Genomic DNA, 21,102 nt, shown 5'->3' on the forward strand with positions numbered 1-21,102 from the left:
AGGCCGTGGCAAGCCCTGGGATTCCAGCCTCAGCCCCAGGCTCCAGAGCAGACATTCCTGCTCTTCTCACCCTCCAGGCAGGTCAGGGGGACTTTGGAAGTTTCCACTCTCCTGGGGGGGGGGGGAAGGCCCCGGAGGGATAGTCCCTGCCCTTACCTGGGCAGGAGGTCCTGGGGGCGGTGAGCTTGGGCTTGCCCTGACCTTGGGCATGCTGCAGCCTCCCTAGGCTTCTGTCCCTGTTCTCTCTGTGATTTGGTGGAGACGGACAGATTTCACTTCTATTTCTAGTCCTTAAGCACTGTTTCAGTTGCCCTCCTGCCTGTTTTCCCAACTGGTCCTCACAACAGTCCCGGGGACAGATCTGTCAACCCCACGCTGTACACATCTGTTCCAAATCCCAGACTCTGGAGTCAGAAAGATCTGGGCCTGCACTCAGCCTCTGCCAGTTCCTTGCTGTGTGACTTTGGACAAGTCACTGCCCCTTTCTGAACCTCAGTGTCCACACATGCAATGGTGGAGGGGTTTTGGAGGAGAATTAATGAATGTGACGCTTCTGACACACAGCAGGTGCTTGAACGGCATCAACCTGTCCTGCCTTTCCTCTCTGGGTCTCCCCTTCCTCCTCTGCACAAAGCAGATCTCCTCTGTCCGGCTTACAAACTGGCAGTAGGGAGTGGGTTCCCCAGGAAGAATGTGCACGTGAAAGCTCCTTGCAAAGGGCACAGACGTCTATGGCCCAGGTGTTGAGGGGCAGGTAAGTTGAGCAAGTGGCAGGGAGCCGAGGCCTGTAGTAGAGGAGCCTCCCACGGGAGCAGGAAGAAGGGGAGCCAGACTGCTGGTGTTCCAGGAGCAAGGAGGGGGGCAGGATGGCCGGTGCAGGCCGGACCAGGCCTACTGAGCATCTGCGGGGTGTCAGGGGCCCTATGTCTATTAGCTCTGAGTTGAATTCTCCCTCTGGCCCTGAGAGACTGGCAGTCCTTGGGGGGCTGAGCTAGGATTCAAATGGAAGGCCCCGCAGCCTGTGCTCTTTCCTTTCTGCCACCGGGTCCACACATATAATGCCCCTGCCAGGCTCTGCTCGCCTGATCTCATTTGAACCTCAAAACCTGCAAGGTTGGTGTGTTGTCCCTCTTTTACTGATGAGCAAACGGGCTCAGAGAAGTTGAGGAATTTGCCCATCCTCCCAGAGAAGGGCTGAGGCAGGCATCGGGCTTCCCTTGAGCACCCACCTACCTGTGCCCTTCCCTGTGCTCGCGCTGAGGGCAGACACACCCCTGCTCCCACACCTTCCATGACTCCCTATTGCCCTCAGCATGAGGCCAGATTCCTCACCCTGGTGTTTGAGGCCCTTGGTGATCTGCCCCAACTGCCCTTAACGGCCGATTTGTTCACCGCCGCCCCCGGCGCAGCAGGGCCTGGGAACATGACCCTTCACACCACGCTGCCTGCACTCAGGCTGTTCCCTCTGCCCGAAGCCCCTCATCCCCTTCTCTACCATCCCTCAAGGGCTGCCTCAAATTCCACTCTGAGGCCTGAACTGGCCTTCTCTCCCCTCCCAGGACGGGACCCATCCCCACCCCACTTTTTCCCCGGCATCCTTCCCAAACAGGGCACCCTGCTCTTGTCCCAGTGCTCCTTATGTGACTGGCTATGCATGTGCCAGTCTCCCCGGCTAGATGGGGAGGTCCTCCGAGGACAGGGGCCTCTGGCTAACCATGTTTCTGTCCCCAGGACTTAGCAAAAGCAAGTGGCAGTAGTGGTGTTAAAACAGAATGGAATTTACCCGAATTGAACTGATCCAGGTGCCCATTCTGAAGGCTCGCTGGCCTAGGGGTGAGGAGCGCTGGCTTGGGCATCATCAGCCTGATTTTAAGACCTGGCAAGCTCTGTGACTCTGGCTGAGAGCCTTACCCTCTCTGGTCCTCAGTTTCCTTATCAGTAAAATGAAGTTAATAATCGCTACCTGGGACAACTGGGTGGCTCAGCGGTTGAGCACCTGCCTTTGGCGCAGGGCATGGTCCTGGGATCCAGGATCAAGTCCCACATCGGGCTCCCTGCAAGGAGCCTGCTTCTCCCTCTGCCTGTGTCTCTGTCTCTCTCTCTGCGTGTCTCAGAAATAAATAAATAAAAGCTTTAAAATAATAATAATAATAATGTCCACGTAACAGCACATCATGAAGATCAGTTGAGATGGTGGATATGGGGTGCTCGGCGTGTGTCTGGTGCCTGGGGAGCCCTCAGCAGATGGCAGTTATCATGATCATCACTGCTTGCAGAGACGAGGAGGATGTATATGATGTGTGGACACCAACGACCAGTGTGGACTTGGAGCTGCTATCCAAGCACTGGATTTTTTTTTTTTTTTTTTATGATAGTCACACAGAGAGAGAGAGAGAGGCAGAGACACAGGCAGAGGGAGAAGCAGGCTCCATGCACCGGGAGCACGACGTGGGATTCGATCCCGGGTCTCCAGGATCGCGCCCTGGGCCAAAGGCAGGCGCCAAACCGCTGCGCCACCCAGGGATCCCCCAAGCACTGGATTATCAGCACCTCCCAAGTGTAGGTCGACAGATCAGGCTGGGCTTGCAGCATCAGACTTTCCTGGGAAGTTTCAAAAGCCTGGTGTCCTTGAGCCACCTCCGGAGAGGTCTGGGATGGTCTGAATTTTGAATAAACAAGCCAGATGATTCTAAAGTACACAAGGACTTAATCTTTTGTTTGTAAATGGGTTATTAAGACCTGGAACAGTTGGAAGGTGACCCAGAGAAGGTGGGTGTTGCAAGCCAGGATTTAAGCAAGAGAAGGAAGGGACAAGGGTATCTCAGGCAGAGGGCATGGGATAGGCCAAGCCCCATAGGAGGAAGGAGGAAGAAACTTCTAGAATATAGAGGAGACTGGCCAGCTGAAGGGCTGGTGGATGAAGTCAGAGAGGGAGGCTGGAGCTTGGTCCTGGAGTTCCTTGAATTCCTATGGTGGGGCTCAGATTTGATCTGATGGGTAAGTGGGATCCATGGATGGTTCTTGAGCAGAGGAGTGGTATGAAGAAAGAAACGTTTAGAGCATATGCTGGTTAATAGATGCAAAAGAGAAAGGAGAGGGACATACTGGTGGCAAGAAGGCTGGCATGTGGCCTGTGGCATGAATTCAGTTTCCAACCTGGCCTGTGAAAGGTTTTTTTCTTTTGCCTATGGTAGTAGTCCTGGGTGAACGTCAGGTCAGGGCTGAAGCTTGGTGGAGCCAGTGCCCCAGATTCCTCAATGCTGACCGCAAGCCTTGCCATGAGGAACACCCTGCCGTGGTAGGGGCTGGGTCTTCTGTGCAGACACCAGAACCCTGGCCAAGGCAGTGCCCAGTTCAGACATCGCTTAGGGGGAGGGCAGGTGAGGGCCAGAGAGACCCAGAAAGTGCCCAGGCCAGGTAACAGGTCCCACAGGTGATCTTCACAGGGTGAAATTCTCAGGCCACCTGCATATCTTCCAACCTGAACCCAGACAAGAGCGGGTCGGTGGGTAGCAGCAGGCTTTGGGTGCCTGGTTGTCCAGCCTGGGGTAGGGAAGGGTGGGGGTAGACTTCATTACCCCTTCCTTCCTTCCTCCCTTCCTTCCTTCCTTCCTTCTTCCTCCCTTCCTTCCTTCCTTCCTTCCTTCCTTCCTTCCTTCCTTCCGTTATTTTGGCTACAGACGCTCATCAAACACCTGCCTGATGTCACCCCATGTTCCGGTCGCTGGGGATAGAGAGACGCATGTGACCCATGCAGGGGTGGGGGGTGCCATGCCCATGGGATTATTGCCAAATGATGTGTGACAAGTCAGCGTGGTCACTGCTGGGCAGAGGGAGGCCCTGCCTGGGGCGTCGGCAAGAGCTTCTCAGAGGGGTGACTTGAACCGCGCGCGTTCACTAGGGAAGAAGGGGGAGGAACGCCAGCTTGCACAAGGGCTGGGAGCCCCGGGTCACCACACCGTGTTCTGGCACTGACCCAGGGGCAGGTGTGATGGGACTTAGGATCAATGTGGAAGGTGGATAGGGGTCTGTCGGGGGACCTGACCGCGGTGGTATGGATGTGGCCCTGCAGCCCGTGGGAGGGCCCCGCCGGCTAGACTGACAAGGACTCGCTGTGGTGTCCCCAGAAGGAGGACCTGTAACCCTCGGAGCCGCACAAAGAGCGTCACTCTGTGACAGAGGTGACCATTCTTAACAGAGCTAAAATATCCCACAGGAAAAGAGAGTTGACCCTCAGGAAAGATCTGTGACCCTATAAAAGAAACAGATGAAAAACCGCGGCCAACGTCAGGAATGAGCAAGTGAAAACAACTGGAACCTGTATTTTACTCCCAACATTGCCCGCGTTTCCCGACGAGGATGCCACGGGCGGCAGAAGGTGGAGGGTCGGCGGCGGGAATGGGAGGGCCCCCACCTCGAGGTCCCCGGGCTCTGCAGGCCCGCACGGGGGCCCTAGGCCGAGGAGCCCGTCGAGTGTGCCACCCGCACCTGCAGCAGGGGGTTCCCGTGGGTGCTCTGACGGTCCTGGCGGGGACGGAAGCTCCACATCCAGCTGCAGCTACGCAAGGGATTGGCCTCGGCTTCGGACGCAGTGACCCTCCTGATGAACCTGGTCTCCTGTCACCTTGATGGCATCACAGCGCCACACGCCACACCTCTGCCTGGTCCCAGATGGCTCCCGTCCTACCTCACGTACCTGCGAATCTTTTCGGTGACACTCTGGGTTCCTCCTCAGACCCTAAGCCCCCCGATGGCCAGGGTGACGGCTGTTAGGTTTATAACTGCGTCTCCGGTGCCTTAGTTCTTGGGACACGACGGGCCCTCAATAAATAGCCGTAAATCAGTGACTGAGTCTGTCTGTCCTTATTGTGGTAAAGTACACCTGACATCCAACTTGCTACCTTAACACTTTTCAAGTGTCCGGCCCAGTGCGCGACCACCCCCGCCACCCACGGGCACCCTCATCCTCCCCAGCCCATCGAAGCGACCTCCCTGCGCCCCCTCCTCCCTGCCCCTGGTGACCACCACTCTCCTTTCTTTTTTTTTCTTTTTAGAAGTCTCCCCTTCCCCCCACCCCATGCCCTGAGTCTATGTTTACTGATGGGGAAAGATGTTCATGATATAAAATTAATAAAAGGGGCAATAATAAAGTAGAATGCAGCAAACACTGTTAACTCCGCCCTCCTTCTTGATTTTGTTTGGAAGAATCTCCTCCTCGCTCCCAGGCACTGAATTATGATTGATCCAAGGCTGGTCATGGCGATCCTCTTCTCTACTGCCAGTCTAGCTAATGAGACCCGAAGAGAAATTTGTTGGGGTCCCTTCTGCAAGTGAAAAGGCAACTTTTTTGCTTTCCTGATAAAAATGCAGAAGTGACCAGCTTTCCTGGTCTTGAGTACAGATGCAGTGGCTGGCACTGCTGCAGCTGTTTTATCACCATGAGGGAAATGCCAAGAGAATCAGAGATCTTGGACATAGGAACTGGTGAACTGAAGTCAGCCACCACTGGTCTCCTCGCTACGTGAGATCATTTAACCCGATGTGTTCAAGCCACTGTATTCGCAGTTGAATTCACTCCCAACAGATATAGAATATGATCCCATGTATATCTATGTGTAGCCATGAATGGACAAAAATTAAAGAGATTATCCCTGGGTGATGGGATTCTTGATGAAATTTTTACAATGAGTGTGCAAATAATGATCAGGAAATAACTTTTTTTTTTTTTTTTTACATCCTGAAGGTCAACAATGATGCTAGTTCTATTTAAAAAAATAAAATAAAATTATTGGGCTTCCAGGAAGTAGCTCACTCCCATCTGATCAGAGAATTTGAGGGAAGCCAATGACCGCCTGTGGGCATGTTGGAAAACAGATTCCAGCACGGATGGAGAGCCCTGAATTTGACCTATAAAGGTCCCATGTGGAACAGTGTGTTATTCCAATCTTATGAGGAGGTGGGGCAGACAGCATGGCCCCAGGGAAACACGAAACCCTGAGGCTCTGAAAGGAGAAGAGAGCAAGCAAGGTCCCCAGTGTGGCTGTAAGGGGCTGGGACTCACCATGCTCGCTCTCCTGTCCTCCCCTATTCCCAGCCAACCCTTTCCCCGAAGGCCCCACCTCTCTGTCTGGGTTTTGAGGCCAAACCCCATGTCCCTATGTTCCTGGCCCAGCCATGTCCCTGGGCTCCCACAGGACACGTCCCTCCTCACCCTGAGATTAGGCCCCCAGGCCCTCCCTGTTGGCAGGTGTGCGGAGCAGGTGGTTCTCAGCCAGGCCCGGGCAGAAGACTGGGTGGGCGGTAGGAAGGGCGGCGCTGGGCTCTGGGCCTGAGGCCCTAGGAAGACGGGGTAGCCTGTGGGGCCTGCAGGTGGGCTGACAGGCAGCACCCGTATCGGCTATAAACACAGGTTTAACCCAAGGGGCATTACTGTCTTCCTGAAACAGACCTGGATGATCTCTGCCAAAGTGACCCTGGGAAGAAGGAGACAGTGCCAGCAGAGAAGGCAAAGGTAATACACAAAAGGACCGGCGTTGCTGCATGGGGACACGGGCTGTCCTCATGATTGTCCACAGAAATCTTCTATGTCCCGGCAGGGCCCAATTCCATCTGCAGCTCCTGGGGGTGGAAGGGTGGGCAGGAGGGCCATCAGAGATGGAGCAAAGGAAACCCACCCTGAAGGGGAGCAGGGTGCAGAGACGCCCGGGGGGGGAGTGGGTTGGGGTGACAGGTGGGCAGGGATCTCTTAAGGACAGTAGGGGTTTTCTATCCAGGCTGGTGGCAGCAGACACTGGACCGTCAGGATGGCTTGTGCCCGTGCGGGCTCCTGCGAGGACTCTGGACGTCCACCTTTTCCCTTTAGAATGGGGTAGATCAATCTGGAACGGTCTCATGTCCCCAGGGACGCCTGTCCCCTCTCCCTTCCTTCCTGCCTCCTCCTCCTCTCTGCTTCCTTCACCTCCTCAGTGACGATGCTCAAACCATCTGCCCGAGCCTCCTTGTTTCCAATTAAAAAAAAACAGGATGTCAGTCGACCCCACCCCACCTTTGATCTTCCCTGCCTGACACGGGGTACCCAGACCCCATCCCCTATTCCCTGTGGGATCTGCCCTCTGTGATCCACGGCCCGGTGAGGGGGGCGGGGAGGACCAAGGTGGTCACCGCAGCGTGGATTTCAGGGCTTTTGGCTGCTCGGGCTCAGGTGGCTGCCTTCCCTGCATCATTGACGCCCTGACCAGGAGGTGATGGAAATATTCTGGCCTGGGGGTGAGGGTCAGTGGCTGGGAGGTGCCAACAGCACATTCCTCTTGGTCCCTACCCCACTTGCCTGGGGCCCTGGGGCTGCTGGGGATTCTTTCCTTGCACCCTGAACCTCAGGGCACTTGATACAGATTGCGTGCAGGCATTTGGGGTCTTGTGGGTGCAAATTGTTGATACAGCAGGTGTTAGTACCAAGGGCTGGGGCTGCCGGCCAACCTTTCACACCCCCACCATGCGAGCTCACTGCATGAAGCCCTCCTCTTTGCTTGTGCTATGAGCCTAGAAAGCATCTACAGAACCACCTCATTTGGCCTCCCATCTCCTTGGACAGGTTGGAACTACGGTCACCGTTTTACTGATGAGCACACGGAGGCTCGGAGAAGAGTAGTGACTTGCTCAGGGTCACACCGCAGGGGTCATGGCAGAGCTGGGATTAAGACTGTGTTCTGGATGCCAGCCCGGGGTCCCCGTCCCATCTGCCTCCCAGGTCTGTCTGTTCTGGGAGTACTGCCTGGGGGAGGCGAGTCGGAGGCGGGTCTCGAGAGATGTGTAAGAGTGATCAGTGAAGGGTGCTGGGAAGGGCGCTCGGGGGTGGGGGGACCGCATGCACAGGGCCGGCCCGGTGGCTACGGGGTCGTGTTGAGCAGCCTAGACCACTCCAAGCACTGCTACATTTTCAGGGAGCAAACCTGTGGTGCCCACACTTTGGGCAAAAAAACCCAACATGAATCTCCTGGGGTGCTTATGAAATGCAGATTCCTGGGCCCAGCCCTTAGAGATTCCAGGTCAGAGGAATCTGCACTTCCCACAGCCTGGTTCCCTGATCCCACCCCACAGTTCTCACACAGGTGGACCCTGGGCCACTTCGCTGGAGGTGCAGCGGGGTTGGGGACTGAGGACAGGGCAGTGTGCAGGGGTGGAGGGGCAGAGGTGTGGAGGGAGCCCTGGGAGCAGTGGCAGGGGCTGCACCTCCGTGGGCACCCACATCCGTAAGCACAGCTCTCCCACCCCCTTCCCTGTGGACCCAGTTCCCCTTCCCTTCCCATTGTTCTCCCCAGCTCTTATCACCACCCTACAAACCGCCCGTTTGACCTCTTTATTAGATTTATTAGATTCTGCAAGAGTGAGGGATACCTGAGGGCAGGAGCCTGTCTGTCTGGAGTCACCCCACGTCTAGCACCTGGAATGTGTGTGGGGACAGTGGGCCTCTTGTTCTGTTTTGTTTTTATTTATTTTTCCTGTGGAAAATATCTGGGTACACCTGTGGGCTGGTGGGAAAGGCCTCAGTGTGTACAAGGTGAAAAGCGGAGATGTCAGAGGTCGCTCCTGGAGGAGGCTGAGGGCAAGGCTGGGGCCCCTCAACCCACAGGACATCTCCTCCCTTTAAGCCTGCAGGGAGAGAACAGGCAGGTGGAGAAGTGGTAGACGAGGTACGCATCCCTGGCCCCCATCTACCTCATGCTGGCTGCTAAGGGACACCCCTGGGAAGAGAGGAGTGGGTGCAGGCCTGTAGAGTGATGGGTCTGCTGCAGTCCTTGAGCAGGGGCTTTGGGAACAGGTGAGAGCCCCACTGAGGCGGCACTCTGGTCATGGACCTCTTTCGTTCAGAACCTCCCAGGACCCTCCTATACACACCTGTCCCCCCCCCCCCCCAGGAAGGGGTCCTCAAGAGGCATTAAAAACCAGCCTCCTGTCCCAGTGTCCCCAGCTGGACCATGCCCTGCTCCCTGTCACCTCATTATAGCCAGACCACAAATCCCGAGTTGGCTCCGCCAGGAAGCTTGCCTGGATCCAGGGCCCATCAGCTGGGCTCCCACAGAACCTAGCCCGTCCCTTCCTTGTGTGACTGTCTCCTCCACCTCTTACCTGCCTCCCCGTGGACTCGCCAAACTCAGGGCAGGGTCTGATTTGTCTCCCAGCTCCGGCAGGGCCACCAGCAACTGGTTGGGCTCCGCCTGGCCAGCGGCAGGCCCCGGGTTCTCAGGCCGGGCACTCGGCGCCCTCCGCTGGCCCAGCTGGGCACAGCCAGGCACATCCCCAGGCTAATCTTGATACTTGGTTATAAAAGACCATTAAACAGGGATCCCTGGGTGGCGCAGCGGTTTGGCGCCTGCCTTTGGCCCAGGGCGCGATCCTGGAGACCCGGGATCGAATCCCACATCGGGCTCCCGGTGCATGGAGCCTGCTTCTCCCTCTGCCTGTGTCTCTGCCTCTCTCTCTCTCTCTCTCTCTCTCTCTCTCTCTCTCTGACTATCATAAATAAATAAAAATTTAAAAAAAGACCATTAAACAAAAGACCAACAGCCAAATGGAAAAGATGAGCAAAGGGGCCCCTGGGTGGCTCAGCAGTTGAGCATCTACCTTTGGCTCAGGTTGTGATCCCGGAGTCCTGGGATCCCGCATCGGGCTCCCCATAGGAAGCCTGCTTCTCCCTCTGCCTGTGTCTCTGCCTCTTTGTGTCTCTCATGAATAAATAAATAAAATCTAAAAAAAAAAAAAAAACATGAGCAAAAGACATGAAATTACATTTCAAAGATAAACACGTGGACATACAACACATACGTTTTTAAACATACGACAGATCCAGATGTTTAACAGCGGTGTCGGTGCACGTGTGGCTGTGAGTGGCAGCTGCCAGCGGAATTCACAAATAGTCCCACTTTCCTTTTCTCGGGCACTGGTGTAACCACACTATCCGACCCCAGAAGTGAGGTGGGACTGCACGGCTAGCTTTGGAGGATGAAATGTGAGTGGAAGGGGTGTGTGTGGGCCGCTTGTGGGTGGAAGCCGTGCACGATGCTCCACTCGCGCAGTCCTCCTGCCTCGGTGTCCAGCAACATTCTCCACCGTGGTTGGTCCTTGCTCTGGTTCTGGGGTGAGGCGGCGGCATGGAGGGGGGCAAAGCCCGCAAGGGACACACGGTGTGTGAGAGAGATAAACCTCCGTTATTTCATTTTAAGTTCCTGAGACTTGAGGGTGATGCATAACTCAAGGAAAATCTAGCCTCCTCTGCCCTATTCCCCAAGCATCCTTGGTGAGACTGCATCAATATAAAATATTCAAGTGCCTCTTGTGTAGAGATGCCACTGCTAGGAATTTATGAAACAGATATGCTCACACACTGCAGCTTTGTTTGTAATAGCAAAAAGCAGAACACAGCCTGCATCCATCCTAAGACACTGGAATCCACGCAGAGTAGAATAATCTGTAACCAGAAAAAGCAGTGAAGCAGGTGTAGATGCACCTGGGAGGCCTTAACCCCAAGATCAGAGCTGGACTAAGATATTAGAGGCCCTGGGATCTACAAAGATTATGATGCCCTTCCCCACCCCACCAGTATAAATAAAAAACTAAAAATAAATCAGGAAATAAATGTTTAGGGCACCTGGGTGGCTCAGGGGTTGAGTGTCTGCCTCTGGCTCAGGTCGTGATCCTAGGGTCGAGTCCTGGGATCCAAACCCGCATCAGACTCCCCACAGGGAGCCTGCTTCTCCCTCTGCCTATGTCTCTGCCTCTCTCTGTATGTCTCTCATGAACAAATAAATAAAATATTTAAAAAGGGAAATGAATGTTTAGAAGTCTATTTAAAAAAGTTTTTATAAAAATGGAATATCCCCTAAGAGATACTCAGTAAATGAGGGTATTTGTTTTCTAAGCCCGCTGTAACAAATTGCCATAAATACTGCAGCTTAGAATGACAAACGTGTATTGCCTCACAGTTACAGAGGCTGGAAGTCCAAAATCAGGTGTGGGCCGGACCATGCTCCCTCTGCAGCCTCTAGGGGAGAAGCCCACACCACCCCCCGGCTTCTGGTGACTCCCGACCTTCCTGGGTTAATGGCAGCATCACTCCCATCTCTGCCTCCCTCTGCACATGGCCTCCTTTCCTGTGTCCCTCTGTGTCTCAAATGTCCCTCTCCTTTCTCTCACGACACCAGTCTTTGGATTTAGGGTCCATCCTACACCCAGGATGATCTCACCACGAGATCCTCAGCTTAATTACGTAGCAGAGACCTTATTTCCAAATCCGGTTACAGTCACACGTACCAGGGATTAGGCTTGGACATATTCTGGGGGGACACTGTGTGAGCCACCACAACGGGTAACAATGGTTGCCCCTGGGAGATTCAGGAGTGGGAGGGAGATGAACTTTCCACTGTATATTCTTTTACTCTACTTACAGTTAAAATAACATATTCCTGTAAAAGAAATTTTTTTAACAAAAGGTATTTTACTAAAACATAAGATTTACAGAAGTTTCCAGACAAGCCATACAAAATGGTCACAAGCTTTTTCTTGAAGGAAGGATTCTACACTTGACAGCAAAGTCACAATGTTATTAGTGAGGGCTGTGATGTTTGTTTAATGTTCCCATTTTGGTTCAAACAATCAAGCTTGTCCATCTACGGCGTCTAAATAAAGTTAGACTTGGCTAGAGAGCGTATTCTAAAGAACTGGTTAGCTGCTTTTAACTGATGCAGTTAGATCACCGTCAAAAGGGGGAGAGGAGCCCATAAAATTAAAACAAAACTACCTCTCCCCCTCAAAAATAATAATGAAGAAAAACACCCACACCCCTGCAGCTAACCCTGACAACTACCTTCATTCACAGTGATTTATACTTAAACCATGATGGGGGAAATGAATAAAAGCAGAGAGCTGAGAGGGGCCACTGCTTTTAAACATTTCACAACAATCCAGATGGTACTTCTAGCCTCTGCTCCTGCTTTACAACAGTGAATCAGGACAAGACATAGATTTGCTAATGTGCATCTAATCACCAAAGGACTGAAGATGTCTGGGCTTTTATTCTGTAATGTTTCTAAGACTGTGTCCATTAAATGCAAACAAAAGAGGAAGAAGTCTTGGCAGAGCAGGAGGAGTGATGCACACTTGATGATCAGATCGATTTTAAATATTATTCATGGCATATAGCCTAGTGCATGCTCTAGCTGTTTCTACGGCTTGGGCTTCGTTGGTCTTCCACGGCTCCGCTACATCATTTGCTAACGGATCATCTGGATGGGGAGCACTTAACAAAGCCTGGATCGATAGCAGAACTGTGCGGATCCGCAGTGCTGGGGACCACTTATCTTTCAAAATATCTAAACATATTCTTCCCAACTTGTCTACATTAGGATGATAAATTTTGGTCATGAAACGTACTTTAGGGGCTGCGATCGGGTATTCTTCTGGAAGGAATGGTTCAAGTTTAAAAGTCCCTCCCTCATAGGGGGAATCCTGGGGGCCAGCAATGACCACATGAAAATAACGGGCATTGCTCTCATCTGGTTCTGCTTTAATGCCAGGAACTGGTTCTGCCAGCAAACGCTGGGTTTCCTTGATAATCCTGCGGGGCAGCCCGGCCGTCTTGTCAGATCCCGAGTTTGGACTCTGCTCTCGACTCTGGCTCCGCTCGCCTCACGCATGAGTGGAAGTCCTGTAAAAGAAATTTTTAAAATTGAACATCTACACAAAAAGGATGCTCCTCCCTCTCCCCCAAAAGTATACAGGTTCAAAATGTTGATGCTGCTGAATTGCCCTACTTTATACTCAATCTTGCCACTAGAGGCTGCATACGCCACGTTTCTGATGGCGGAGGGGACAGAGAGCTAATCTGCCCGCTGGTGCAGGTGCCTGGTGCAGGTGTGAGCAGAAGTCAAGGGGAGAAGGCTGTTTGGAGGGACGCCAAAAGCGTGTGTGTGGCGGGGGGCATTGTTGGAGTGGCAGATTTGAGAATGCTAAAGGGGAAAGGGAAGAAGGAGAGTCCCCTTCCCCACCCCTCGCCCCGAAAGAGGGAGGAAGGAAGGAAGGAGGAGGAAGGGATGGGTGTTGGCCCAGAGAGCACTCAGCACTCCAGGAAGACCCGGAGGGAGGGCTTCTCTCCCTGATTCCCACAACTCAGTGAGGAGCAGCTGGTTTGCTGCTGGGAGGGGGAGATGAGAGGACACACCTGCATTGGGCAACCTGGGGGGGGGGATGGGGAGGGGGTGCGGTAATTACCGAGGGACCAAAGCCCTGTGGAATGACAGGTGGCCCAGCTGGGGCTGGCCCCTCACAGTGTGCAGTGCAGGATATGGGATGAGAAGTGACTGCCCCTCCAGTTCCATCTGTCGCAAAGCCCAAACACCCTCCCTGAACACTTGACAGTACCCCCCTTCGTCGGCCTGGGGACATCGTGTCCCTGTGTGCACATGCTGGGCCATCCTCTGGGTGTTCCTGAAGAAGCCCCGGCCGGTGAGAAGCACAGGGCTCCAAGGAGCATCAGGACAAGCCTGCCCCCATCTCCCCAGGGTGTTCTCTCTACGGGAGGGAGTCTTGACCAGGAAGCCGCCAGGAGCACAATTCAAATACAGTTCCCTTTACGGGGGAGGCAGCCTGCCAGAGAGGGGAGCTCCTACTTTGTGCCACGGATGGTGGGATATCCCGCGAGAGACAAAGTGGACAAGGCCCTGACCCCGCAGAGGTCATCATCACCCCCTGGTTGCAGGATGTTCATTCAATCGGCCTCCGGAGTGAGGGGTTTGCCAACAAGGAAGAAAGGGCATGGCCTCAGAGGCACAGGCTCAGAGGAGGTCACTTCACTCTGAACCCACTGCTCAGCTGCACAGCGGGATCGTGAAGGCGCTGGCGTTTCTTCCCAGTGTGGCCGTCTGGGCCAGCCCCTGGAGGCAAGCCGAACATGCCACCTGAGGCCACGGCTGCTCAGCGCTGAGCGTGCTCCCGCTCCCTGCCGTGTTTGCCAGGTGCCAGATGCCACTTTTACAGAGTGTGTAAACCGTTCTGCGAGTTGAATCGTTTGGAACACTGAGCTTGGGCCCACAGTGCAACTCTTTAAAGTACATGTATGACATTCCTGCAGATGGAAATCCAAAGTCTTCGTACAATAAATCTCATGAAGTGTGTGCAGAACATTAGCTGGAAATCAAAATTGAGCAGTACCTTCAAGAAATGGCTGGTTGGTGAGGTCAGGGGACCGGCACCAAGGCACAGAGGCTGGAGCAGGGTAGGAGCAGATTTTCAAGGATGCCAGGCTAAGGCCCAGAGACAGAACGGATGGAGGAAGGCAGTGAGGAGTCCACGGGAACGGGCAACGACAGGGAGGGCCAGACACCGGTGAGGTGGCCTCAACCTACCGTGGTGGCAGCTCGGAGGGCTCAGAGTGAGGGGCGAAAGAAGGCGCCTCGAGGGCGTCCTGCTCATTCAGGGTCTGGGGCTGCTGCTTCCTTCCTCTGGGCATCACTGACGCTGTCTGGGACAGCGAGGCCGGACCCTGACCCTCCAGGACCCAGGTCCTATGGGTCTCGGGTGGCTCCATCTTCCGGGACCCCGGGCGTCGCTTCACTCTGCTCGGTCGGAGCCGGGAACGGAGCAGAGAGTCTGGCTGTGAGGCCGCGGGGGTCCAGGACGCTCCGCCGCAGCCCACCGCCCCCACCGGAGCCCCGAGTCCCATGCACGGACCGGGCTCCCCAGGGCGAGGCACCGGCGCGGGCGTCCCCGTCCCCACCAGCGCGCAAACCGGCCCACTCCTTGCGCTGCGCACGAGGGGGGTGGGGGGGGTGGCTGCTGCTGCTGCTCCTGCTGCTGCTCCTGCTGCTGCTGCTCCTGCTGCTGCTCCTGCTGCTGCTCCTGCTGCTGCTGCTGCTGCTCCTGCTGCTCCTGCTGCTGCTGCTGCTGTTGCTCCTGCTGCTGCTCCTCCTGCTCCTGCTGCTGCTCCTCCTCCTGCTGCTGCTCCTCCTGCTCCTGCTGCTGCTCCTGCTCCTGTTGCTCCCGCTGCTCCGGGCCCCGCGGGCGCTCGCGCGCAGGACGAGCACGGCCTCGACAGGAGCACCGGCCTACGCGGCCCAGCCGGTGGCCAGCGCCTCCTTCCGCCGCAGCGCCAAAGTGCGTGTGCCCGAGCGGGACGCGGGGGCGAACCCGCCGTGCTCTCTTGGGCCTCAGTTTCCCCGCGCACGGGAGGGGCTGGAGCGAAGGTCTCCGAGCGCCCTCTGCTGGCCGGGTGACGCGCGGGGCGGATCCCGGGGGCTGCAGGTGCCCCGGGGCGGAACCCGGGAGGGCGCCCCTCGGGAGGCTCGGCGGGTGGAGAGCGCTGAGAACCGGCGGGCGCGAGGGGCAGGTCTCCTTGCTGTCGCTGTGCCTCCGGGTAGCGGCGCCCCCCGCCCCGCCCCGCCCCCGCCCAGTTTCCGGAAGGTCGGAGCCAGCAGCTGCCCCACCCGGAGCCTCGGGAGCTCGGTGCTCGGTGCTCGGGGACGCCTGGTTCTCTCCGACTACCACCTCTCCAGGCCGGGGCTCTGGTGCCGCTTCCCTGGGTGGGAGTCAGAAGGGGGGTCGAATCCCGGCTCCTTCACTCGCAGGCTGGCCGTGCTGGGCAAGTCAGGTAGCCTCTGGCCTATTTCCAGAAATAGAAATAGGTAATAGCACTTCTATTACCTTTAAAGGGGAGGTGACAGTCCCTCCCCTAGGGGTCACTGTGAAGGGAGAGGAGTTCTGAGACCTCACGTACCCTGCCCTGTGAGCCAGGGAAGAGAGCGCTGGAGGAGGTAGTTCTTTCCCTGCTGCAGTGACCTGCTGCAGTGACCTGGGGACATCCTCCTGGCGCCGCGGCAGCTCCTGGAGCAGAGGGGAAAGCCCCACCAGCAATGGCTGGCTGACCCGTGCTGCTGCCCCAGCCGCTGGGTCTGCGTGTGCCGGGGTGGGCAGAGGGGTGTCACCCTTAGGGGTGCCCCGTGCCTTCTGTTAGCTCTCCTTTCTTCAGTGAAGTTTACTCAGCTCGAAGCCCCCCTTCCTTGTTCCCTGAGCCTTCCTACCTTCTAGAAGGAAGAGGCTGGGATGAAAAAGGGCATTTCAAGTCACCACTGCCCCCCCCCCCCCCCCCCCCCAGACAACTCTTCCAGAAGTAGTGAGCAGTGAGTGCAGGTGAGCAGGTGAGCAAGCAGAGGCGGGTCAAACACTTGAACCAAGCACTCAAGGGTGTTTCTTCCTTGGTGGAAGTTTGGAACAGGAACCTCCCAAAGTTCATTTATTCATTAATTCAATAGGTATTTGTGGGAATTGAATTTAGACTGATTGTATTTTTGCCAGGCAGAGAAGGATTTTTGGCCAATCCTTTTATTTTACCCATGAGAAACTGAGGCCCAGAGAGAAGGGTCTTACCCCCTTGGTGCATTAAATCCAGAAGCTGACATCCAGGACAGCCCTCCATCCACTGCAAAGTGCCCGCACCCGATTCAAAAGCTTTTCATTTAGTGAAGGCGCATTTTAGATGGGCCTTTGATGCATCATCGGAGTTTAACAAATGAAGGCGGCAGGCAGGGGAGTTTTATTCTAGGGGAAAGGGTAGAGGAACAGAAGCACCAAGCTGGGAAGCCGGAGGTGGTGAATTGGAAGCACATGTCCAGAGCTCCTTATCTGCCTTCTGAAATGAAAAATGTTTCAAAAACTGAAAGGTCTCATTACTTTTTTTTTTTTTTTGGAGTGTATATGGTGGTAACCTGACCTAAACTGACATGAGTTATTTATAATTTATTTCATTTATGTGAGTATTCATATTCACATATTTTGTTGCCTAGATTACAATATGCTGCTCCAGACTCCTCTGAGCACCCTGACTGCCCATTACTACCTTTGCAAAGCCCAAAGAAATTATGGATCTTGAAACCCATTTAGTCCTAAGGCTTTAGGTAAAGGGTTGAGGATGCTTCTACTCTGGCTGGGGTCCAGGTGCACAGATAGAAATGTGGGAGATTAGGCTGCAGAGGTGGGTTGTGGTGGAGACCAAGAGAAGCATGGAGTCTGAATTTTATCGTTTGGGCTCTGGGGAGCCACTGAAGGTTCCTGAGCCCGTGTGTCTGTCTGAGGGCCGTAGAAGCGGTTAGGACCTAGCTAAGAGCAAGCAGATCTTCGCCTCTACATCGTGGCCTCGAGTCTCTTCTCCCATTTGAGAGTGTTGCTTTTGTTTACTCACTCGTCCCTTCTGCTTGCATTTGCACAACATGCAGCTGGGTGTCTTACACAACCACCTCCCTTAGCCTTCCCAGCAGGCTTGTGCCATAGACATTACGGTCCCCATGATATAAAGGAGATACCTGAGGCTCAGAGAGGTTGAGTGACTTGCCCATGGCCACACAGCCAGCCAGTAGTGCCTCTGGAAAGGGTCATGGTGGTACTAGAATGAAGAGGAAGTGATTTATTCTGATGGGGTCTGGGGAGAGAGGTGTAACTAGGAAGGCTTCTGAAGGAGGTGACCTTCACGCAGGGCCTCCAAGGGTGGCCAGGTCTGGGTTGGGCCCACAGAGAGCTGAGTGCAGGTGCAGAAAGCCTGTTGCTGAGCCCCATGGTTCCTGTTTTTGCTGACTGTAAAATTTGAAAATGTTGTATAAGCTAAGTTAATGCTAATAGTTGGCCTATGTGTGTTTTTTATGGTCCTAATTTGGTAACTTCTCTTTAGACTTCCTAGACTATATTGTGTTTCTTTTACTGCAATTCTAATTTGTTAGTGGAGGTGGGTAAGGGACACTTCACGTTGTTATTATTATTATTATTATTATTATTATTATTTTAAAGATTTTATTGATTTATTCATGAGAGACAGAGAGAGAGAGTGAGAGAGAGAGAGAGAGAGAGAGAGAGGCAGAGACACAGGCAGAGGGAGAAGCAGGCTCCATGCAGGGAGCCTGATGTCGGACTCAATCCCAGGTCTCTAGGATCAGGCCCTGGGCCAAAGGTGGTGCTAAACTGCTGAGCCACCTGGGCTGCCCACATTATTCTTTTTTTAATGTCCTCATGGCACTCTCTGCTTGGAGCCAGGCTGCCTGGAGGTTGCTGGGCCTCTACATGGTGGTGCGGAAGGAGGAAACCCATGGCTTGTAGATGGAACGCACTGCCTGCCACCTGCAGGCCCAAGCCACCTGCTGGAGCTACCTCACCCGCATCTTCCACAACCTGTTCCCTGGCTTCATGGTGCAGGTGAGCAGCGACTTGCAGGACCTGGTGAGCCTCCCTCTCTGGGCGTGCCACTTCCTGCAAGGTCTGTGCCGCTGTATGGGTACTGGGGACTGTTCTTAGCATGCCCATCACAGAAAATCAGGAGGCACATACATTTATTGAGCACTTACTGAGTACTAAGCTCACTGGCTCCTGGCTTTATGGACAGGATGTGGTTTAAGCCTGGCCATACCCCAGTGGTACTTCCATCCTCATTTGAAAGATGAGGAAACCGAGGTTCAGAAGGGATCACACAGACAGCTAGGGGTAGAGCTGGGATCAAAGCCAGTGGTCTGCCTCCTAGCTGTCCTTGTGCTGATGAACTTGCTGCCCATGGGAACATACAGGAATAAGGCCCCACAACATGCTTTTACAAAATGACTTAGGATCCAAAATCCTTTGAAGCTGACGCTATTCTGAAGGTTCCTCCTATAGGACAGGTAGGCTCTTTTCCCCTCTGGCATGGCCTTGGTGTCACATCTATGGTGGAGGTGCAGAATGAGGCCTGGGTACTGGGGACTTCTGGCCTCCCTTCTCCTCACCCTGGCCCTACTGCAAGCTTAAATACCTTTATTTTTTCTTTTTTCAGCCTCTGCCTCTTTCCCCAAACACCTCCCCCTACACCCCCTGCTCCTTGTCCTCCTAACTTGATGAAAACACAAAGTTCCCATTTTCACACTGATCCTCTACTTGGCTGGGGGCCTTCGCAGCTTCCTGCAGACACCAAGACAGAGTGGATGGGTTCATGCCTGAGGTCACACAATACAGAACTAGCAGAGCCATAATTTGGACCTGGGTCTCCTGGCTCCACTGCACTACTACTGAGTGGTCTAGTTCAGTTTGGCATACAGTGGTTGCACAACTGCTGTGAATGAAGTTCTGGTGGCGGGGGGGGGGGGGAGGCAATGACATGGATTAAACAGGGTCCCTGCCCTTGGGGACCTTACTCTAATGGGGAAATATTGTCCATCAGCCAGCTCAACACACACAGAAACACCTACTGTGTGCTACGGGAATGAGGAGGAACCAGACCCAGCCTTTTCCCGTGAGCTCACAGGTCAGAGGGAGAGGCTGAGAAGTGGTGGCCAGTACAGTTAACTGGGGTATTATGTGCTCAGCACCGTGGGGGAGCAGGAGATAAGGTGCCCACATGTGCCAGGTGACACCCAGGAGCCCTGTAGGCCAGGGCAACTTCTTGTTGGAGAGATACAGGCATTTGCCATCAAGAGCTGATCTTTCAGGGAGCCTGTGTAGTTCAGTTGGTTAAGAGTCCAACTTGATTTTGGCTGGGATCATGAGATAGGGCCTCTGTCCTCCTCCCTGCTCTCTCTCTCTCCATCTCCTCCCCCCCCAAAAAAAGAAAGAAAAAAGAAAAAAAGACGTGGGCTGTGGCATTGTACCAGCCTGGGTTCAAGTCCCACCTAAGCCCCTTACTAGTTTGTAAGCTTGAGCAAAGTCTTTTACCTTGCAGAGGCTGGGCATTAAAATAGGAATGGCCATTAAGGGACATTAAAGGAGATCACGAAGTACTTAAACAGATGCTAAGTACAGAAACTCACAGAGGTGCTGGCAGGTTAAGGAGCCCACAGGGAGCCCACAGGGAGCCTGAGGCACCGGAGGCTACCTGCTGTGCAAGCTGTTAACCACCTCTGGGTCTGAAGGGCGAGCACTCGGAGTAGTCTTACCCCTGCCCAGGAGGGAGCCGTGGTCAGAGGAGGCAGCTCTTGCTGGAACCTTCTGCTAAAACAGGGAGGGAGTGGAGAAGACCCTGAACTCCTGTTGGCTCCTCCCATGGATGGAGCCCAAGAGGAAGCCCTGTAAAGGGTGCTGGGCACCGCAGTCTGCGGAGTCAGCCTCCTGGGCCGCAAACAGATGTGAGGGCAAACCGAGTGACCTGTGTGATCATCATGATCTGGCCGGGGAGTCCCGATGCCGCCTGCCCAGCGCCGGGCACTGCCTGGCTCCCCAGACATGCCAAGGTCAGAGCCCCTCCCACAGGCATCCCCTCTGCTGGTCCCCGTTGGTGTCAGTGGCCGAGATGTTGGAGCGCAGGGCTCCCCAGCCCGCTGGAGAAGTGAGCCGATCCCAGCCTCCCCTTGTGCTCACTGGGGCTCTCCCTACCCCCTCCCTTTCTTACTCCCCTGCCACAGGTGTCGCCCCTGCACCTGGGTCTGCAGGCTCTCCCTGCTTTCTCCTGCTCCCCCAGCTTTGCCCTGTGTAGGCCGCCCCCCTAGTCTGTCCCCTGTAGGTCCTGCCCATCTGGGCACCTGCTTCTTGGGAACCCTGAGCTGACCCTGCTAAGAAAGGATGGAGTGCAGGTGGGGGGCTTTGGGGGGAATTTCCAACGCTGCTGTTTTGTCCGAGGCAGTAACTCAGGTCAGCTGGAAACTGCCCCTGGGAGCTGTCCCGGCAGCCCCTGCAGCGGACTTGCAGCCAAGTGGCCCAGACCCAGGCCCCTCCGAGCCCTCGCGTCCTCTGCCAGTTAAGCTGCCAGCTCTGATGGCCACACATCCCGGTTCTTCTCCCTTTAATACAGTTTGTTATCCTTCGCATTTTGTTGTGTCTCCCTCTTAGGTTGGGGAGCTATAGGAAGTTATAAATAGGGGATTGGCTTATTCTATACCATTTATACATATTATTTTTAAATGTTCACATTATTTCATGCTAATAGTACTATTTTGGAGTCAGGCTCCTTGGTTCCCTTCCTGGTTCCACCACTGCCCACTGATCTTGGACAGTAATTAACCGCCTGCATGCCTCATCTCACTGTTGTAAAATAAAGATGTAATTGTACATGCCTTTTGAGGATTTTTCAAGATTAGATGAGTTAATATACGTAAGGTGCTTGGAGCAGTGACG

The 21,102-nt window shown here is 54.5% G+C and overlaps 1 protein-coding gene across 1 annotated transcript; it reads right to left on the bottom strand.

Annotated features, from left to right (window-relative positions):
• Nucleotides 1–12,171: 12,171 nt before the first annotated feature.
• LOC129496870 (ubiquitin-conjugating enzyme E2 N-like) lies at nt 12,172–14,578 on the bottom strand. Its single transcript, XM_055305235.1, has 3 exons — nt 14,397–14,578; nt 12,807–12,849; nt 12,172–12,666 (listed from the first exon to the last, which is right to left on the bottom strand). The coding sequence occupies exons 1-3, from the start codon at nt 14,576–14,578 to the stop codon at nt 12,172–12,174; spliced, it is 720 nt and encodes a 239-aa protein (XP_055161210.1).
• Nucleotides 14,579–21,102: the final 6,524 nt, after the last annotated feature.

Source organism: Nyctereutes procyonoides, unplaced genomic scaffold (assembly GCF_905146905.1).
Source record: "Nyctereutes procyonoides isolate TBG_1078 unplaced genomic scaffold, NYPRO_anot_genome, whole genome shotgun sequence".
Lineage (NCBI taxonomy): Eukaryota > Metazoa > Chordata > Mammalia > Carnivora > Canidae > Nyctereutes > Nyctereutes procyonoides.

Excerpts from the sequence above, each read along its gene's own strand:
- LOC129496870 (XM_055305235.1), bottom strand. The coding sequence starts at position 14,578 with ATGGAGCCACCCGAGACCCATAGGACCTGGGTCCTGGAGGGTCAGGGT. Across the intron at positions 12,850-14,396 it reads CCCTCCGAGCTGCCACCACG|AAACGTGGCGTATGCAGCCT; the intron begins GTAGGTTGAGGC and ends CTCCGCCATCAG. Across the intron at positions 12,667-12,806 it reads GTGGCAAGATTGAGTATAAA|AGTCGAGAGCAGAGTCCAAA; the intron begins GTAGGGCAATTC and ends GAGCGGAGCCAG.